The sequence below is a fragment of the Onychostruthus taczanowskii genome, unplaced genomic scaffold, assembly GCF_017590055.1.
Source record: "Onychostruthus taczanowskii isolate IOZ18803 unplaced genomic scaffold, ASM1759005v1 scaffold12, whole genome shotgun sequence".
In the NCBI taxonomy this organism is placed as follows: domain Eukaryota; kingdom Metazoa; phylum Chordata; class Aves; order Passeriformes; family Passeridae; genus Onychostruthus; species Onychostruthus taczanowskii.
Genome location: NW_024498351.1, coordinates 10,382,305 through 10,404,176, shown reverse-complemented (window position 1 = coordinate 10,404,176; position 21,872 = coordinate 10,382,305). Strand labels below are relative to the sequence as shown.

The window sequence follows — 21,872 nt, the reverse complement described above, 5'->3', positions numbered from 1 at the left end:
CACTCAGGAGCAAGGGTCATGGCAGCCCCAGAATGCTGGAGTCCAAAGCCATGAACAGAAAATGAGGCTGTGTCTCTGCACCTTTCTCAGCAGCAGCAGCAGCTACACCACCAGTTACATGTGTTGCACAGGCAACAGCATGTGACACCCAGCAAGGAGGGACATGTCACACCACCCTCCTGCTTTTCCTTCCACCGACCCTACTCATCTGTGGGGGAAAAAATTACCTACAGAGGTCACACATCAAACTTTGTTTCCTTTTATGAGCAAAACCTTTAGTGGAAACGTCATAAAGTTGATTAAAGTGTGACCATTACCTTTATGAGGGACGTGATTCTGCCTCTCTGCTCCACTGTTAGGAGACCTCCTATCCAGAGTGCTCCCAGCACAGGGAAGATATTGACCTGTTGGAGCAAGGGCAGAGGAGGGTCATGAAGGCTGGAGCACCTCCTCTGTGAAGACAGTCTGAAAGAGTTGGGGTTGTTAACTGAAGACTCCAGGGACGCCTTAGAGCACCTTCAGGTACCCAAAGGGGACTACAAGAGGGCTGGAGAGGGACTTTTTACACCTGCCAATGGCTGGGTGTGGTGTCCCACTGGTGGGAATGGCTTCAAATTGAGAAAGAGTCGGTTTAGACTGGATAGTAGAGAGAAATTCTTAACTGTGAGGGTGATGAGACACTGCCACAGGCTTCCCAGAGAAGTTGTGGATGTCCCACCCTGAAAGTGTTCAATGGCATGTTGGATGGAACTCTGAGCAACCTGTTCTATGGAAGGTGTCCCTGCCCGTGGCAGGGGGGTTTGAACTAGATCATCTTAAAGGTACCTTCCAAGCCAAACCATTCTGTGCTTCTCCTCCGTTTTCCGCCACCGCCAGCTCCTGCTTCGCCCCGCGGTCCTGGCCGCACCCGGGGCTGCCCAGCTCCCGGCAGTGCCCCCTGCCCGGCTGCCCCCGCCTCTCCCAGCACTATCGGGTTCCAGTCCTCGCTTCGCTGGCACTACACCGACGGAGCCGGTGAGGAAGCGGCTCATTTTAGGGCTTTCGCACGGACCAGACCGGCACAGGACAGCTTTCGGCCCCGCGCAGCCACTCGCTGCCGAGCTGCCGACAACGCGCAGGCGGCAGCGCCGGCCAGGGCCCCGTGTGCGGCCAGGACCCGCCCGGGCCGGCCCGGCACACGCCCACAGCGGGGCCGGCCCGGCACACGCCCACAGCGGGGCCGCCGCTGCCCTCCTGTCCGGCTGCCGGCCCCGCGCCCTCCGCCGGTAGGTGCCCGCGGCCGCACCGAACCCTCCGCACAGTGGTCGGAGGAGCTCAGGATGGCCCTGGGAGCTCGGTGCCCCCTCCGGGGGAGCTGGGGGTGGGTGGGCAGCGGGGGTGTCTCGGGATCGCCTCGGGGAGGGCGGCGAAGCGGCGCTCAGCTATCCCGTAAAACACAGCCCAGCCCGCCCTTGTGTACAGGCAGCACCGCGCCTGTGCCGGGCTGCAGCGGGAGCGGAGTTAGTTAAGGGAGATATTTTTAGGAAGCACGAGTCGTGTTTTTTCAAGGCGGCCTTGCTCAGTAGATCGTTTCTGGTAACTGCCGACACATGCGCGTTGCTGTGGCTGCTCTTTGCCCTTCCATTTCATTTCTCTGCTTGCTTTCCCTTCGAAGGAGATGCCTTCTTGTGGCCTTTCCAGTTCCTGCCGGACTGTAGTTCGCTATCCATTTAATCTCGATGGGCACCAGGGAAAAGGAGGAAAATACTCGTCAGATGCATTTGAAAGACATTCTTCATTATCCTTTCCCAAAAAAACCCACCTCTGACTTGACAAGTGTTGTGACTTATAATGATGGCTTGCAATCCTAAAAGCACTTCAAATGCAGTGCTTAAAACAGCTAAATAAAGCTGGATTCTCATTAACTAAAAAAGAGCTGATGGTTGTTTAAGACCCATCAAATTGTCAGATTTGTAATTTGCCATTAAAACTCCAGAGCTGACAGTAAAGGGAGGGGAAAGGGCTCTTTCCTCCTCACTGGCATACCACATCATTACCCAGATCAAAAGCATTACTTGTGGGAGATGCACATACTAAAAACACACTGCAGTTCTTACTCCCTTTTCTAGCTTCATGTCCAACTAATTATTCTTTCTCCATAGATATGAATTACTCTAGGTTCATCACCACTGTGAGTACAGCAAGAAAAGCATCTCCAATAAGACTGCTGAGTGAGTACATGTCCCTTCTTCCCAGTTTCTCTGAAAGTACCATTCTATGTTCTCGTCTGTGCTGGGGTTCCTTGGCTTAAGGCTTTAAAATGTTTGAAAGAAAATCATGCTGTAAGCTGACAAAGCAACTTGACTTTTGTCAAGCACAGATGCCAAGCAGGTATAAAGAAAAATACAGTGAATAGCCTTAAACCATTTCAGAAACCCATCCTGACAGACGAGTTAGCCCTATCACTTTAACAAGTGTATGAAAAGTCTCTGCTACTGTCTCTGAACCCGGGCTTTTGGCACAGTTTGCAACTGAGTTTATGTTGTGTATCCAGGAGCAAGCTACTGCTAGTTACTTCAAATTCAGTCCCAGCATGTTTCTTTCCATCTGGTTTTCTTGTATCCTGTTCATGTCCATAAATGTTTCTGCACCCCCACCCACTCAGTATTGCTACATTTTCCTTTTCCATATTAATCTATCTTTAGGCTACAACATTACATTGTCTTCCATGTGACAGATGGAAGAGCTTAACTGCCTACTTGTTTACTCAGTTGAAACCCACAGAGACCTGACAGAATCCAAGCACGAGATATATATCACTGGTTAAGTCCTCAGGGGTCAATTTCCCCTCTTGGTAAGGGGGTGGCATTTGCTGTTCTGCCTAAAATTCTTCATACAGGTACAGCTAAGTCATGTAGTTCACTCTAGGCAGCTTCTTTTTCAAGTGACACATTAACATGCATCATAACAGAAGTATTAAGCAGCACAGTTCCTGTAGGTAGACATATTGAGCCTGCAGTTTTGATGACAAAGTAAATCTCTCTTTACCAGGCCAAAAGTCACAGGAATAACACAAACTGGTGAAATAACTGATAAGAATTAACTCCCCATGTTCAAGTCTGCTAAAAAGCACTGGAAAATAAACTCAGTAACAGGCCACTTTTAAGCCAGATCTGATGTCATCTGACCTCTCATATCTGATGTAAAACTGTCAAGCCAGCATGAATGCCATATTGTGGCATCAATCAAGTGCCCTTGCTGGATTAAGGTCTAGTCTGCACTGCATAGATTAGATCTGAATGATTGTGAAACTGTGACTTAAAAGCAGGAATTAAGATTTACTTCGTAGCAAATTACTGACACAATGCCTCTGCCACTAAAATTGGGCTGCTAGAAACATTTCCATTCCCTTATAGAAAAGCTGTAATCATCTGTCAGTATAGCTGCCAGATCAGCTTAAGTGAGACTGAATGAAAAACAGAACAAAAACAAAGCCATTCATTTCAAGTCATTCTAAACAGAAGATCATTTAGATTTTAAATTCTTGAAGCTCAAACGACATCAGTCATGACAGTTTTTGTAATAGAGCTGTCCAGATTGTTTAAAAATAAATTACAAATAGGTTTTTTTAACTTAAAATTATTTTTTTTTAGTCTGTCCTAACAGTATTTCCCTCCTAAGGCCCCCAAACACCTATTTAATCCAAGCAGAAAGATGACTTTAAGAAGAGTTATCCTTTTGAATTCATGATAGTTAAACAAGTAAATTGAAAAACAGAACAAGTTTTCTGAGCCATTATTAAATATTGATTAAAGGATATGATTGTCATTGTAATAATCAAATTGTAACCAAGGTGTTTTCCTTTTACTCTAGCTGAATTGATGCAGAAGTCTCCTCCATCTCTCATCTCTCTGGCTGGAGGGGTACCAAATCCTAATCTTTTTCCATTTAAGAGGGCAACTGTTGACATTGGACATGGAACCCCTATTGAGATTGGGGAAGATCTGATGAAGAGAGCTCTCCAGTACTCAGCCTCAGCAGGGTATTTGTCACAGCTGCTTGCACTTTAAGACACCAGAAGCTAAGGATCATAATATCCTTTATTATTGCATTGTCACCTGTGGTTTTAAAACCTGTTCATAAAGCCCTTTTTTCAAAAAATTGGTTCTTCCCAAAACCCATGGGGTTTTTTTTTCAATTTGCCTCACTATTTACATTAGAGTTCCAGTGGAAAATTTTGCAATGAGTTATGTAAAAAGAAAAAAAAAAATCACTTAAATCACTTAAAACCCTAATCCTAGTATTTCTCAAGCCAGAGCATTTCCTAGCTATTAATATTTGAGAATCCAGACACCCAAATCAGATATTATTTTAAAGATACTTCATTACAACACATTGTTTCTATGTTTTGGAGTATTTCTTTTCATTTGGCATCATATACTGAAGTCAGTGTGTAGAACTTGTGGTAATTGAGTGGAGGTATTTATAGAATTGTCATTTTTGGTACAAAAATTGCATAGCATTATATTGCTTTAGTGCTCATGTAAACTTCTCAGCACACAGCACTGAGTCAGGTGAGGACAGGTTTGCAAAAATACTTGGGTCCCTACAGAGACATATGGGGCATCAGTTAAAACTTTTCTTAATATTTAAATGAACCAGCCATTTGTGAACATCCTACAAGATCTTAAGACTTTTTGGAAAACGTGGTTTTTAGAAATCCTTGTAATCTGCAGCATTAAGAAGTTTGTCACACTGCCACATTCGAGTACAGAATGACCATTTCTAGGAGTGGGTATTGTTCAGCCTCCACCCTGTTTCATCCTTGGCAAATAATTACTGCCCAGATTTCACTAGGATAATTTGGTGTATGGACCACAGATGCCCATCTCATTTTCTTAATTTGATAAAGCAGTCATAGCAATTGCATTTAAGTGTATCTGTGTGACAGTTGAAATCAAACTCAGGACTGCATGCTAGTCTTGGCAGGGATTTAGAGGAACAGACTAGCTTTGGCCTATATAAATTCTTAGATATGCCTTCTTATTCATGTTTCAGGATTCCAGAGCTGTTGTCTTGGCTAAAAGATTTCCAGAGGAGCTTACATGATCCCCCCACAGCCAACTACAGTCCTGAGCAAGGACAGATGGAAGTGTGTGTCACAACTGGCAGCCAGGAAGGCTTGTGTAAAGTAAGATCAAAAGATTCATATGCTAGAAGCATTTCATTCAGAGAGATGTTTATTCTTCCATCAGTTCAGCTATATTCAGCCTTAAGTGCTCTCTATAATTATATGCAGGGTACAGTTTCATATTTTCTTTCTCCATAGATATGAATTACTCTAGGTTCATGTACAAGATAAGGGAAATGAAATAAATTGGAGTGGCATTCTAGACTGTCAGGAGTGCATGAAAGTTCAGGTAACCAAAGAGCCTGTGTAAAAAACATGCTATAAGGTAACATATCATGTTACTCAAGTAGTGCAGAAATAAGTGCATAGATGCTTTACCATAATGCTATTTTAAATATGTTTCTTCTCATTTTTACTTCCTGATTTTTTGGGGGTTTTTACTTCCTTAAATAATTACCCTTTCCAGTCCACTCTCACTGCTGTTTAGTTGTTTCTTTCTATAACTTATACAGTAGAAAGGGTGCTTCAGAGCACTGTCTTTCCATGTCGATTTGGTAACCTATCTTAATTTGGCTCTAAAGCAGATTTTTCATCCATTCATTGCCTTTCTCACAGACAGGATATTGATATGGTTAGGGAATTACCAGTATCTAATCAAGGTTTTTAATCCCACTAAGTAGTCAAAAGTACAAAGCACATATATAAAATCTAAACGATCTTTAAAACAATGTTCTCTTTTGCAGGTGTTTGAAATGCTCATTAATCCTGGAGACAACATCCTTTTGGATGCACCCACGTACTCGGGGACACTAGCAGCTGTAAGTGTTCCTTAGCTACAAAACATTGTGAATGTTACATTTGAACTAGACAGCAGTTTGGTACCTGATCTGCAGTCTTACAAACACTGTCTGTATTTGCCATAAAAACATACCTAAGACTCAAGATTTTAGTGTCCAACCAGTCAAGTTCATAAATATTAACTCATAAAAGGTTTCCTAGTGAAAGTTCTATGAAAGGTATTTGAAGTTCTTCTTCCAGCACTAGTTCATTCAAGGGCTAAGATCACACATGGGACTGGAAAGAAAGCCATCAGGACCTAGTTTGGTTGAATTAAATTTATAACAAGTGGGTGTGTTAACATGTCAGCATGTATACCTGCTGTATTTCATGATCAGAGTATACGATAATTTTAAATAGTATCATATTTGCATAGGCCTGAAGCACCCATATATGACTACAAAGATAAGAATTAGTGAGAACTATACAAAAGCAGCAAAGTTTACTTCTGAAAAGTAGTTTAATCAGTATAAAATTAAATGCCAGCTCAAAATGCATGAGTTGCAAGAAGGGTTAGAATAAATAGACCACAAATTCAGTTGTCCACCCTTGCATCAAAATAAATTGTTATTGCTTACTGTTCTCAATTTGAATATATAGTCTAATCAGCTGTATTTTTTTAGGAATGTATTTTGACAATGCAGCAGCTTGCAGTTTTACTTAAAAATGCAGAGCACTACATGGTACAAATTGAAATTCCACAGAGGAAAGACAGCAAGATTTTTCATTGGTATTTTGCCTATATTTTTTCATACTGCTGTCAACATGTCACTGCAGTAGCATCATTTCATTTCATTCTCCTTTATTTTGCTGAATATATCTGTTGAGAGAACAGATTCTTTGCCATTTGTCAGGGAAGAGTAGCTTAAAGCTCTGACATTTCCACCCAAGTAGAGTGTAAATTGTCAGTAGGAAACAAAGGTGCTGTGACCTTAACTGTCTGTGGTGAGAGCATCAGAAGTCCTGAGAGAACAGGTCAGATTTACAAACTCCCTTACCGCTTGAAAAACCAAATCTGATTTCCTAGAGAAGAGCAGCAATTGAACATAGGAGTTACCCATTTCCTCTGCGTTGGCTTACTAGAACAAAGAAAGAGTAATGTGATACGTTTGACAAGCCTTACAGCAAATTCAGGCAAACTTTTGACTCATGAGCAAATGGAGCTTGAGATAGCTATAAAATCAAAAAGAAAGACTTTGTATTGATGAAATGTTATGGTGACAATGACAAAAGTAAGACCTTTGAATTACACAATTATGACAGTTTTGTTCCTTCTATCAACAGCTGAGACCCTTGGGTTGTAATATAATTAATATCCCTAGTGACCAACATGGCATTATTCCAGAAGCTTTAAAAGAAATTCTGTCTGCTTGGAGCCCAGAGGATGTAAAAAATCGTAGCAATCACCTCCCCAAATTCCTGTACACTATTCCAAATGGATGCAATCCAACTGGGAACTCGCTGACCACAGAGCGCAAAAAGGAGATTTACCAGGTATGGAGCTGTGGTCTTGTGAACTTTGTGGTGGAATTGAATAAATATCAGTCTTGTTTCTGTTGAAAGTATCCCATGTTTGGTATTTGGGCCCACTATTGGTCCAGTTGACATTCCTCCTAGAACTACACTCTTTCTAGTGGAATCTCTTCCACAGCAGCTCTTCAGAGGTAGACTATGCCTTAGGTAAATTGTTTTTCAATGGTAGCCCACTGGTAGCTGGTGTCTTTGCCACGGGCTTCTAACAGGACTTATTTCATGTTGCCTGCACAGTCTGAATGCCACATGGAACAGAGCTTGAGTTGCATAGAAGGGTCTGTGTACTACAGGTACCGTGATTAGTCTTACAATTTTTTGATACCTAAATTGGGCACTTGAAGGCTTCTCATCGTGGGGGCTTCTATATAATGAATGGCCAATCAATAGAATCATAATATGATGCTGGTTAAAAAAAAAAAAAAAACCTGACTGAATTTGCAGTGTCTTTAACTTTTATTCCTTTTGTTACTTTTTATTAATTTATTTAGCTTGCAAGAAAATATGATTTTCTCATAATAGAAGATGATCCTTACTACTTTCTTCAATTTCAAAAGGTAATTTTTCTTTCATAATCCTTAGCAACACCTTATTTTATGGGGAGAAAGTATGGTTTCACAAGAGAACTAAGGTTTGAGCCCTATACCTTCCTGCATGGCTCTTCTTCATGTCCTACCAAGGCCTCACAGTCTGTGGCTCCTTTCAGTAATTTTCCCCTTTGTGGTATTTTATATTCTGTTAATTAGTGGTTCAAATTTCTGAAGCCTCATACAGGATAGAATTTTTCAGTAATTAGAAAATTACAAAGACTTTACGTTCAGAGGAAAGCAAGTATGTCACTGAAGCAGCGCTTGAAGTTTACAGCCTCTTACTGTTCCTTTCTCCCTGTCTCTTCGTTTATTCAGCAGAAGACTGTCTACTCTGCATCTGCTATAACCCATTTTTATCCCTTTGCTTTTTGGAGAATCTGGGAGTTCTCCCAGGTACCACACATAGTGGTACTGGATAGGCAGCTTCCCTTCATGTAAATTTTCTGCAAATTTCTTACATGAATCTACAGTTAGTCAGCCTTTAAAAGTACCTAACTTCAGAAATCAAAATGAGTCTTACAAAGCATTAAAACATTGGTAGAAGATAAAGGTCAGCATTCACTCTTTTGAAATGTTTTTATGGAAGAAGACATTAAAACTACCTCACTTACTCATTGACTCATTGTGAAGTTTGTAAGGAAATGTAGAGGAGAAGATGTAAAAACAGAATTCTTGATAAGGAAAAAATATGCTGGACTCAGATCTTCACAATTAGGTCATATCTCCTGATTTAATTTTTTAATATAGCAAAGCAAAGTGCTACAAGGCTCCATTTTAGTAATTGCAGTACCTCTTTACTCCACAGGAAATTTTGGCAGAAAAATCATTATTTCTCTCTCCTTCTAATGGCATCATACCAATACTTAAACTGAACACTTGTGTGAGGAGCAGTGGGCTAAGCAAACATCAAAAATTAACAAAGCTGACTTCTTGAAGATATTTACAGAATATTGTAATCACATCTCAGAAAGCTAGGCTAAACAATCATTTGTCAGCAAGTTACTGAAATTTTTTCCTTGGAATACACGTTTGAGAAATTAATTGTGTCTTCCTAGTAAAAAAAATAATTCCACTATAATCCTTACTAGCACCTTGAATTTTGTTTTTTATTTTTTATTCCAAGCCATGGGCTCCAACTTTCCTCTCAATGGATGTGGATGGCCGAGTTATCAGGACCGACTCTTTCTCTAAAATTCTCTCATCTGGGTAAGGCCAGCTGCAGATCACTTAGCATTGCCTGTTCAGTTAAGATGCAAGACTTCATATGAAGTGATGAGACATGCCATAGTGTTTTCTCATTTAATAACTATCCACTTCTGGAATGAACTTCTGAATCAATGGATTTTTGCAGTCTTCTCTCTTTTCATGTCATTTCTTGGCAGTCATTTTACTCCAGGTTCTGTTTCTCTTCTGATGCAGATAGCTAAGCTTCTCACCCCAGGCAGCCCATTCTTGCAGGCACCATCTAGGCAGAAGACAGATGCTGGAACTTTTAGGAGCTTTTCTCTTTTCTTTTTTTTCTATTTCCCTTTTTATCTATCTCTTAGTATTCCTGCAATCTCCCTGAATGTAATACAGAAAAGAAACTATCATTCTTCACAAACTGTTCATAGGGTTGTACTGATATCCAGCCTTCCAATTCTTTCAGGTTGTTTCCACCTGCCAGAAAAAGAACGAGGCTTGGCTGTTTTCCATTTCACATAAGTCAATGTATTTGATTTTTAGCTTGCTTTTGTCTGTTAACGTAATAGATTAAAAAAAATTAATGTAAATTCTGTATTGGCAGCCAGTGGGTTATAACCCATCCTAAAGAAAGTGAGGAGACAACATAGTGCTAAGTGTGATTGCATTTTCAGAAGTGACACCACAAAATGGCATGACACAGTGTTATCTTTTCCAAAGACACATATGAGTTAATGGGTTCCCTTTTTCTTCAAACAAAAACTTCAGCCATTCTGTAAAGATGGTTAATAAGAATTGAAGCATAAGTAACCATCTTGTTTATCAATCTATATTCCATTCCTTCTGCAGTACTGAAAGGGAGCAAAAGAGTAAAGTCATTTGCCACTTATCTGTTTGTCATAAAGCCTGAGCATTCATGATCTTTTATTACGGGAAAACTTGTCTTTCCTTCCCTTTGATTCAAGTTATCTTTATGGTTCCAAACATAGATTTTGTCCTGAAGCTTCATAACTATGAAGCTACTATAAGCATTAAAACCTCTTAAATATTTTTATTTCATGACTTTGATACTTGGCTTCTAAATTGTGTAACCTGAGGGCAGTATTAAGATATAGATAAATTTGAATGCATAAGAGATCCTTACACTGTCAATAAAATCGTTGCATGTTTTCCCACATATAACTCAAAGTATTAGCACCTTGCATTTCTGAAGTCACTTTTTGTTTGGTTGCTTTCCAGTTTAAGAATAGGTTTTCTGACGGGTCCCAAGCCTCTCATCGACAGAGTTGTTCTACACATTCAGGTGTCAACAATGCACACCAGCACTTTCACACAGGCAAGTACCAAGCCACCAAATGAATTGTGTTTAGAGAAGACAACATATCCCAAGTTATAAGAAACCACAAGCAAACAGCTTTGTGTTTTCATAATTGCTCTGCATTTTCACAGTTTTGTTTATGCAAATTCATTGTCAATTCTGCCAAAAGAAAATACCATCTCAGAATTCGGAACCAGAGCTAGAGGGTTGTCTCAGTGCATGGATAGTACAGCTGATATCCCTTAACCCTCAGATTTCAAGAACCAAGTCTTGAAATATTTTATCTCTTCCTGGTAGGTTTTTTACAACTTCAATGTAAAGCACAGTATGGAAGAAACACTCATTTATTATTTTTTATTCTACTTTTCGATTAAAACAATACTGGCAGCCCACAAAGACATTTCAAAGCAAGCTGACAGCTACAGCCCCTTTATGGTTAGTGATAAGGAAAGGAGACAGTGAACACATCTAAATATGGCTTCCGTCTTCCAGCTCCATTAGCTCATCACTGTTAAAGCGGAGAAGCCGATGTGGACAGGAAGGTAAAGCAATATACAGTGCCTTCCTCTTTCTCCCCAGTTATCATATTTACCTCTCCATCCATTTTTCCCTCCCCCCACCCAAGCTTCCAAATACTGCCATGATCCTTGGAGACACCAGTAACATGGACAATAATAACCTTGGCATCTCTCTTTATAAAGGGCTCCAAGAAACATCGCATGCAATTTCATGTCTGGGGAATGTTGAATAGTGCATCTGGCTATGGATCTTTGATGATTGTGGAACAGTCCTGTTTAAAACATGGTATTGATGATGTGTTTTATTTCTGTAGATTATGATATCACAGCTGCTTCAGCAATGGGGACAAAAGGGTTTCTTGGAGCATATAGACAGGTAGGGTTATGTTCTGCACTGAATCCCATCATCTGTTATTCTGCTACTTGCTACCTACAGCAAACATTCTTTGTAGTAAACAAGTCAAAGTAGGTGCACCAGTATTAGACCAAGTAGGTAACACAGGTCACCAAGACTGTTGGGTTCACACAAGAGCCCTGAAGAGACACAGTGTGAAGTTGCAGACAGGCACGTCAGGGCACATCACCTACTGCTCCAGACAGACAATCTGCCAGTCCATTGGCACAGACATGTAGCTCCCACCTGAAGGGAACTTGAGAGGATCCTGGAAGCTTCAAGCTAGTGAATAAAGTTCTGATCCCTGATAAAGTGTTAGGGTCTATAGCAAAAGCTGAGATCACTGAGCACAGATTCTATTGAGAAAGAGTCAGCATAGCTTTTATAAAGGGAGTTCGCTAAGTTAGCAGGAATTTACACTCTTGCCATCCTTGATCTCCTGAGTGTGGATACTGATGGCAAAACAGTGAAGTTCAGCTACATGCACTAAACATTGTCTGAACAATGCCTCTTGCTGGTAGAGAGAGAGCACTGGGCTACCATCTAACTCATAAGACATTTCTTGCATACTGACTGACACACATTTAGTTTTCACTTATTATGCAGGAGGAGCATAGTTTCTCTAGACAGTCACTGCCTCATTTTATGTGCTCTACTTTGATATCGTTAGAGCCCCAAGTTTCTCACATCAGTAGGAGTGTGCTACACTTTGCAAAGGCCTCTAACAACAACATGAGCAAAACATGCAAAAAGTTCTTATACCTCACTGTAACAGCTACTTGTGTCCCCTTGATGTTCATACTGTAAACAGCAATATTAAAAAAAAAAACCCAAAAAAAAGACACATCAGCTTTAACACTGCTTTGTTTTAAGATTTAGGAATATAAAGATAAGTGTCACAGAGGAGCTTGGACCACACTTTAGCTCAACTTTCAGTAGTTCCTAAAAAATAAATCCCACTTTTCACTTCTGTCATTCTTATAGGCCAAAAGGCAGCCTTGATCAAGCCCAAACACTGTTCTTCCACTTTAATGAAAATAGGGCTGCAGTGGGGCAGCTGCAATGCTCTATAACCTTACTGATGAGGCCCCACAGCTGACTGCAATCTCTTCCAGCTGATTTAATTTGTACAAGGGTGAGGTGTTAGATTAGGCATTGGAGTAGAAGGTGATCTGGTTTTTGGAGCAGTTACGTTTTTGAGGACGTTTCATCTTAGTAATTGTTATGATTTCAGCACATAGTTAAAATGGTAACAGGATTTGCAATTTTGGTAAAAAACTGCACAAAGGAGATTTACTCTTTCATGTAGAATGTAGCAACAGATATAACTGAGCCCCAAAACTATTTAAGTATCTGGAGGTATTGGTGTTTTTGTATCAGATATAATAAAATACATCCATAAATCAAAGCTATTGCTTCAGAAAGTATTTTTAAAAATACAAGTGTAAAATTATGATTTTCATTTAAAATTATGATTTTCATTTAAATTATGCAAATTACTAAGGATGTTTTCTTAAGACTTGGGAACACATTTGCATTTGAATTATGAACTCAGTATCAGGCATTTCTCTTGTGTCTTCCATTGCACAGCTGTGTCATTTTATGTCGACAAGAGCCACTGCATGTGACTTGTCCATGGTGAAGCCTTGGTTAGGGTTGTTTTTCCCAATAACAGATTAAATTACTTGAAAGTTTTACTTACAGTATGAAGGAGATAAGTTCAAAAGTTCAGAAAAGGGGAAGCTGTCAAACCCTTGTGACAGGTTTATCATATGATTTGCTTTTTACCCTGTCAAATGTAATTTCCATATGTACCTGTTACACAGATTCAACCCAAATGAACAAATATTAAGTCTGTGCTTTTGCATATGTTAAAGTCCCTAATTTTCTTCAGTGTGTGCGCTTTGTGCAGTAAATAGTGTTAGCAGGACTTATACACACTGCTATAGTAGACAGATTGGATGTAATATGTAAAAGGTTTCTATGATATGTGTAAAGCTGAGGAAGCAGCCACAAAGGGACTTCCTCTGTCTGGCTGATCAGTGCTCTGTTGGAGATGCAGTGAAGCAGTAAAGACTTCTTGCATACATATATGAAGTTTTACGCACACAGTATACTGTCTTGTGCCCACCTAGGATATGTTTATATTTCTATTAAATGTGCACTTGAGTTGTTGAAGTAGAAAACTTTGTTTCTGCCTTCAGAAACAAACAGACTCTGAAGGAAAATGAGTTCATGACTTTGAATTTGCTTTCAGAGTGGTGGACTTCTACAGGATACAGCGGGATGCAATGCTAACTGCTGCTGACAAGTGGTTAAAAGGTCAGAGTGCAACACAGATAATCACTTAATTTTTTTTTGCTAGCTATTTATCATTTTTGTGCTCAAGAAAAATCACTTAAGTTCATCTCTTGACTGAAGCGACAGATAAGCACTATAAGCAAATCAATTGCATTAAATATTAAGCTTAGGACAAACTCTATTGCTGCATTTTTGTGCTTTCTGGTAGGACAGGGAGATAGATGGTGATTAAAAAAAGCTCACAACATTACTATTTAAAGTAATTTTACAAAGAGCCTGTATTTCACTTCATTATGTTCTTATACTTTTGATGTTTAAAATCTCTGTCTTTAAAAAAATCTCTGAAATAGTGACCTTAATTTAAAAGAAGATATAAAAAATCACTATAGCAATAGTGATAATGTTTGTATCAGTAAATCTAAAACGTCACTGAATCTATGATTTATCCATTAGAAGTGGGGCATAATTTTCTTCCTTGATTCCATTTTCTCTCTCTCTCTTTATCCAGACTTGGCAGAATGGTACCCTCCTGCTGCTGGCATGTTCTTATGGATCAAAATTAAGGGTATTTCTGATACACAGCAGCTGATAATGGAAAAGGCTTTGAAGAAAGAAGTATGATGTGATTTAATGACCTGTGATCTTAAAAAGAAGGGAAGGATAAAATATCTGCATCTATCCACATGTGCACACATAAAAAAGTAGGGGGACTTGCTGTGCACCATCATTAAGTCTGCAAGTCAGGCACTGTGGCAGAGTTATTGACTAAGAAAATATTTTCATGACTCCATTCAGATGTTGATATTTTATCAGTTTACTTAAATTGAAACCAGTGTAACATACGGTAAAATGTTATTATACATGATATATATATATATAATATTAATATATATACCTACATGTATGATGGCTGCTGACTAAATTTTTTTAATGAGAGAGAAATTAAGTTTGGTTTTATTTCTCCAATTTATAAGACCCAGCACTGTGTACTGAGTAAGCAACACCCCAGGTGCTTCTAAGAACCTTGTGATGATATGAACGAGACCTGGTAACCAAAACCCTTTGGTTTCATTATGAAAAATCTGGTCACATGTTGCATATTTTTGTCTCCTCATTTTGAAAAAAAGAATATATTACACCATGTTCACACTTAGAAGTGTGTAAGCACTGAGATTTCTCAAATTTAATTTAACATATTGTTTTTAAAATGTCGAAGTGATAATAACTGTGTGGTTAATCACTTTTTCATAGGTATTACTGGTTCCTGGAGGAGCATTCAATATTGATAGTTCAGAGCCTAGTTCTTATGTCAGAGCCTCCTTCTCTCTGCCTTCTCCTGCCCAGATGGATCTGGTGAGATTTTTTTTTTACATTCTTATCAAGACAGTTTCTCACACAGTAATGCTCCTTTATCTTTTGCATCCTTCTCCTTATATTTTTTCTTGAATGTTAGAGGTTTTAGTCTGTAGGTGATTAAGCCGTACTTTCACAGTAGTATTAGCTGTTCCTTAAGCAAGATACTCATCCAAATGATCTTCAAGATACCAAATTTTGAGGACCACTTAGAATTTTTCTGTGTATCTCATACATACAGTGTCTCACAGTTAAACCCCCCAGACATTATTTATAAATGCTTTACTGAAGCCAGAGTATTTGCCTGAAGCCAGAGTATTTGCTTAAGCATTGGCAGGCATCATGTATCTTTCAGACTTTGGATTCCTCTGATTCTGAGATTGAATTACCTGTGTTGTTTTTTGTGTGTGTGTGTGTTAGCAATTCTTTGTAAGAAAGTTCCTTTTGTACAATTTACATACATGCTTTATTATTTATTTCTTTGTTATTTTATTTATTTATTATTCCTGATATTATTATTATCAGGAACTAATCTTTTATGTGTTTTCAGAGACTTTTTGATGTTATTTGGCTCTATCTATAAAATCAGTGGGAGAAAAGATAGGAGACATTTATTTGAGCAGATTTAATACTGATTTGATTGGGGTGCTTGAAACAGTTCAGTATTTGTAGTTGTATTTTCATGCAGTTATGAAGGCTTGTAAATGACAAGTATAATCTATGGAATACTTGTAACAGATAAGTTTTTCTTTTTAGTTCTTCTTTATTTCTTCTACTTTTTTCTTTTTTAAAGTAACTCATAACCATACTATTGACAATCAAGCTGTATTTTTATATGCAGCAGAACGAACTTTGTATTTTGAAATATTGATTCTATAGAGTTAGGGCAATTTTAGTAGCTTTACAGGTTTGATGTGTTCCCTATTCATGTAATGCTGAAATATAAATGCGAGCCCTATTTTTCATTGCAGGCCTTCAAGAGACTGGCCGACCTTATAAAAGAATCTTCGTGAAAAAGCTAAATAGAGCTCTTGCAGTAATAAAAATCATCTCCAGAAAATAGTTCTTAACATTTGGATTTCATCAGAACACTTTATAAGCAAGCACAATATAGTGGATGTTTCCTTAGATCTTTTCAGCTAGAAAATAGACTGAAAATGAAAGTGAAAAACAATTTGTCTAATCTTTTTTGACAGGATATTACATTACTAAATGTATCCAATTCATAAACATTTTAAATACTCAAAACCAAAATGTTCTATTTCCTGTAAAATCCATGGTATTGTTAGATTTAAATTGATTTTTGTTCTGACTTTTGTTTTCCATTTCAGCTGGGAAAAGAAATCATTTACCTAGAAAGTTGCACTTGAGGTGGTTTTAGCCACTATTACTTCTCACTGTTAACATCAACTGATACAGTCCTCCAAAATCTTATGTTGGAATTGTCTCATGGGTCACTTCCATTCTTGTCCTTCTGTATGGCATCTGGTTTTAATGATTTGAGGATTAGTATTTAATTCTACTGAAGTTTTGTCAGACAAAGCTGATGTAACTATGTTAAAAAAATTTAAAACTGATCCAACAAAATGAGGCTGTGAGTACAATTAAACTGGGGTCCCTTGCAATTTGCAGGGGTATTCTCCAATTTGTAAAAGGAGTTCTGATTGCTGTTTTTTACTTCAATCTGTGAATAATTACTCTGTAGCTGTGGTAGAAAATCTATGGTTTGCCAAGGCATGTGTATGTACTAAAGGAACTACTCTTGGTTATTCAGTCAGATGTGGTTGTGAATGGAGTGTGTAAGTAACTGAACAGGGGACATGGTGAAATGGACACCACCCTGACACTGCCAGATGCAAACAAAATGAAAAAATTGTTTCAGTCTCTTATTCCTTGGTTATTATCATCCCAAACATTTGATACTCAGCGACAGGTACAAAAGCTTCACAAAGTTTCAACTGATCTGATTCTCCAAGGCTTCCCATTTGGATTAGTGACTTCAGTTTTACTTGCTGTTTGGATGAAAGCACTGTGATTTTCCACTAATATCGGATGGCTGCTTCTTTTTGTGCAACTGTTCAGAATTTCAAAGTAAAACATTGTTCAAGGATCTAGTTAGCCATTCAGCAGCCCAGGCAACCCGAGCAAATAAGGGTCAGGCACAACCTGGAAGTTTCACAACAGAAATTATTACTACAAATTATTATTACTACAAATTTTTGAAATACTTACAATAATTGTCATTCCCTCTTTTCCCCCTAGTTATAAATAGCATGTGTCACAACAAACTAGCACAGATATATGCCTTTCCCAGCATCCCTCCCATTGGCAGGATCATTCCAATGCCTCTAGCCCAGCATCACTTTTCATGTCAGTCTCAAGCCTTTTAATTTAGTCACACATCCACACCATCTTGAGCAGCATATCTAGGATCAATCCTTTGCTAAATTCCCAGATTCCTGCAGCTTTTAGGTAAATCTACTGGAGAGGAACTGACATAGGTGGGGGCAAGGTGGTGCAGTGGATGGGACTGGCTCCTCCACAGAGCAGCCAGGATCCATGGAGTGACAAAGAGAGCTTGCAGTCCCAAATCTGCCCTCAGGGTGCCAACACTGTCTTTGAAGACAAACTTGCCCCATTTTACGTAGTTTGAGGGTGCTAATGGAGGGCCCAAACTAGCAGTGCCTCACGTGCAGTGCTGCTCAACAGGAAGTACTCACGTCTCAACTCACTTTCATAAGCATGTGTAGAAATGATGAAAACTCTAATGTTGCTGTCAGGCAATTTTTATCTTGGGCTCAATTGCAAAAATTATTTTATCCAACAACAAACTGATATGTCTGTTTAATTAAAATAATATTTTTATAGAGGAATAAATATAAACAAAATTTAAGACTGATTTTAGTTATCAGGATTGTCAAATATTTTGGTTGTATTGTCATTCATCCAAACCTGAATTTGATAAACAAAATCAAAATGTCATTATTAAGTAAGCCTTAAATTGGTGGTGTGTTGAATAAAACACCTCTTAGTTTTCAGAGAATTAAATGTTAATTTGGTTGAATGTAAGCAAAATGCAATTAAATTTGTGCCACATTACCTGGTTTTGCTATCAGCTAATTTAATTTAGAGAGAGGGGGCTTTTTTCCCAACTGTGATGTAATTAAATTAATATCCTGAACAATGCAAATTGAACAATGGCAGTGAAATCCTATATGCACATGCTGTTTCCATGAACCTCTTAATGCACATTTTCTGGTCTCCTGGGAGAAAGCTTTCACTGTTATTAAATGTTCATGGAGGAAGCCACTTGGAACAAAAGGTGGGCAGCATGTTCGCATAGGAAGAAATGACATGGCAATTGAAAGTTTTGGGTTTCCCTTTTCATTTCATCCATCCTCGAGCAAATAACCTCTCTCATTCATAGCTGGGTTTGAGCCACCTGATGCAAGTGACAATCTGCCACTGGGGAAGAGAGGACACAGAGGAAGGGAAGGGCCGGGCTCGGTGTGGGGAGCGCAGCCCCCGGTGCTGCCCTGGTGGGGGCAGTTGAGGAGGAGGTTGCTGCACTGCTGGAGAGAGCTGCCTGGCACGGGCAGTCCCCCACAGCCTGGCTCTTACTTCTGAGCGAGCATTCAGCTGCCATTCTCTTGTACCTGCACTCTGGTTCCACTGCATTTTCAGACTTTTGGCAGATGAAAACCACCTAGAAATTCTGGGCAAACTCTGGACACTTGCAAGTTCTATTTGCATTTTATAAAAACCTACTTGTATTTCAGTTCTACTTGTATTTTAAAATCTTGTGACCTACACATCCGCAGTTCTTTTGGTCCTGCCTTTGCAATCTGGACTGTGACCCACTGAGGCAAACATGTAAAAGAATTCCATTGAGCTATGCTGTGCATGTCCTAATCTGTCTTGTTTTCTTTATTGTTCAATAGCAGGTTTTGAGCAGCCCACTCCAGACAGTCTTATGTGGGAATAGAACAGTTTCAGTGTTTGAACTGTAATTATTCTGAATAAAAATGCAAAGAAACATGCAATGCAAAGAAACATTTTCATTCTTCTAATATTGTTCCCAGGAATACCATGCTGTGCCTCACTTTTCTCCTAATGATTATGGAAACTATTGTGCAACCCTGCAAAGCACAGAAGACACAAGGAGAGAAGAATAAGGGTCTTGCTGATTCTTTTCAAGAATTAATATCCTAGAAACATGTTAACAAATCTGGCTACAGCTAGATTACCTGTAGATGTATAGAATGTGGAGAATACCTTCAGAATTATATTTTCTTTTTATTTTCAAATTATAATATATCAGATGTGGATTGACATAATAAGTAGATATGCTTTAATATGGTCTGGGAAAAATTAACATGAAAGTCTTTCTGTTCCTTGATGTACACAGAACTTTGACCTTTTTCTACATTTGGCTAATAATAAACTTAAGATATTTTCTTGCAGCTTCATCCAATAAATCAAGCATTAACAGAGGTAGATAAAGTTCTTCTGACAATATCAAATTATGTTATTGTCTTATATGAATGTATAATTTAATAAACTCTCTGAGTGTCTGCCTCTCTACAAAAACTACTAATAAAGTGGAGGAATGGAAAGACCACTTCAGTTTTCTTGGTGGATTATATGAAATCTTATAATCAACACAGTTCCAAGAACTTGGAAGATGTTACTTAATAAGAAAATAAGCTAATTTCTGTGTCTGTGAGGAAGACTGGCAAGAGTTACTCTCTTAGTACAAGCCTAGCCAGGTAAATTGTAAACATTTTAGGCAACCCACTAACATGAAAGCAAACACCTTTTTAGTAATGCCTCGAAAAAAAAAAATACTTTATCACCCAAACAAATAGAAAACAGCTATGATTTTTACAGGATTAACCAACACTTTTGCATCTCTGCTTTTTATCTTTCCTGGATTTCTTTGTTCAGCTCTTTTTAAGGATGTTCCTAATCCACACGGGCCCCAGGTGACATAATTTTCCAGTAATTAAAGCCAATTAGTTTCTTAAAATTGCCACCATATCTTTTTTTTATCTTTTACAGATATGCTATTACCTTATTCTCTACACTTGTAGATCACATCATATATAATCCTATCAATAATTAATCTCTGGCTAGTGGCAAGTCTGACCCTAACTCTTTTTCATTTAAAGCAGCCAGCATCACTTTAGGAGACCAGCACTAATTTTAGAGAGATGTAACTCAGAAGGGTAACTATCTGGAATATAATATTGCCTATATCTTCAAGTAACAGCAGTTATTCCAAATGAATAAATGTGTTATTTCTTTCTGCCTCCTAATTGGCATAATGTTTCCCATTTGGATCTTTTTATTTCTTTTTATTCAGCTATTCTTGCTTATTACCCTAGCAAGTCTGTGATAAGCCATAGATGTTAGATTAGTTCCCACATAATAGATGTGAAGAGAGGGCTTTTAGAAAGCAACATGCACAGATGGTTCAAACTCTGTGGATATCAGTCATGCTTGCAAGGGCTGTTTATTGTGAACAAGAATCCCAGGGACTCACAAGTTTCAAAGCCAAAGCAAATCATCATCAGCTTTATAAGAAAGGCCATACATTTTCATTACCTCTGGGAAGGATATCCTATCTTGGTTTTAAGACTTGAAATGATAGAAGACACACCAGCATAATCTGTTGGATTAAAGAGCCCTTCATTTACATGGCATTCTCTCCAGTCATGTCACTGGTATTAATTCAGCTATTTCCCTAAAGCCAAAAGCAAGGGATAAAAAGGATATATTTCAAAAGTTTGGAGCTGCACTCCTAATTAATGAATTTGAAAAAGATTTTCTGTAAATCTCCTCAAAATCTACCCTAATCAGGTTAAATATATTTCCCTTTAAGACAGGAAGGTTTTGTAAAGTAGATAAAACAGTGAATAGGAAAGGCATCATTGGAAATAGTTTCTGTATTGGCAAATCACTCTTTGCTGCCCGGTGTCAAAAATAAGGAAATAAAATTTTAGCCTTTTATGATTATCATAATATCATAACCAACATAGACATCTGATGCTAGGAGCAATTTTTATTGTTTTTTTAAGACCATTGGATCTGCCTTGTTTTGAATCCTGACAATTCAGGTCTTGGGCTACTTTGTAAAAGTGACATTCAGGAAACTAATTTGGAGTTCCTTATCTTAGTACCAAAGCCATGAAGGTGGGATGGGGCAAAACATTCATACAATTCCCTCACTGATTCTAAAAGTAAAACTGGTTTTCAGAGTGGGTAAAGTATTTAAGGAGGTGAAGTCCTACTGATTTTTTTTTATATTAGACTATTAGACTCTTGAATGACAAAGTTAATTTTTAAAACAGAACTAAAATTTCTAAGACCATTACATTATTTTGATAAATCCCATATAAAAAGCTTTGTTATTCAAAACTGAAAGGGCAAGAGGAAATCTTTGCCACTTGAAAGTTTCCTGAATGAAAAGTTGCAATGCTGTGACTACACGTACACACACACATTGCATCTGAGGTCTAATAAGAGTGGAAAATATATTTACAAACTGATTAATAGTGTTCACTGACTTTTCTTTTACTGTTTAAAATAAAATATTGATGATGTTCAGGACAACTGAAGTAAGAAGGATAACACTGGAGTTAAGTTCAATAGCAGAGGAGGAAAGGAAAGTAGGACAAAGCATGTAAAAAAAGTCTAGTGACTAAAGACAAGTAGAAATCTTCCCCAGAGCTAGATA

At 38.4% G+C, this 21,872-nt stretch overlaps 1 protein-coding gene across 2 annotated transcripts; it reads left to right on the top strand.

Moving 5' to 3' along the window:
• The first annotated feature begins 1,168 nt into the window (after window positions 1-1,168).
• Window positions 1,169-19,754, top strand: AADAT (aminoadipate aminotransferase). 2 transcript variants are annotated; one of them, XM_041427993.1, is made up of 14 exons: window positions 1,169-1,265; window positions 2,142-2,210; window positions 3,853-4,021; window positions 5,038-5,170; window positions 5,854-5,928; window positions 7,232-7,441; window positions 7,969-8,034; window positions 9,191-9,273; window positions 10,489-10,585; window positions 11,400-11,461; window positions 13,737-13,801; window positions 14,289-14,395; window positions 15,032-15,133; window positions 16,105-19,754. In XM_041427993.1, the coding sequence occupies exons 2-14, from the start codon at window positions 2,144-2,146 to the stop codon at window positions 16,144-16,146; spliced, it is 1,278 nt and encodes a 425-aa protein (XP_041283927.1). In that variant the 5' UTR covers window positions 1,169-1,265; window positions 2,142-2,143; the 3' UTR covers window positions 16,147-19,754. The 2 variants fall into 2 exon arrangements, 1 of the variants encoding a protein (XP_041283927.1); XR_005954370.1 differs by lacking the exon at window positions 14,289-14,395.
• Window positions 19,755-21,872: the final 2,118 nt, after the last annotated feature.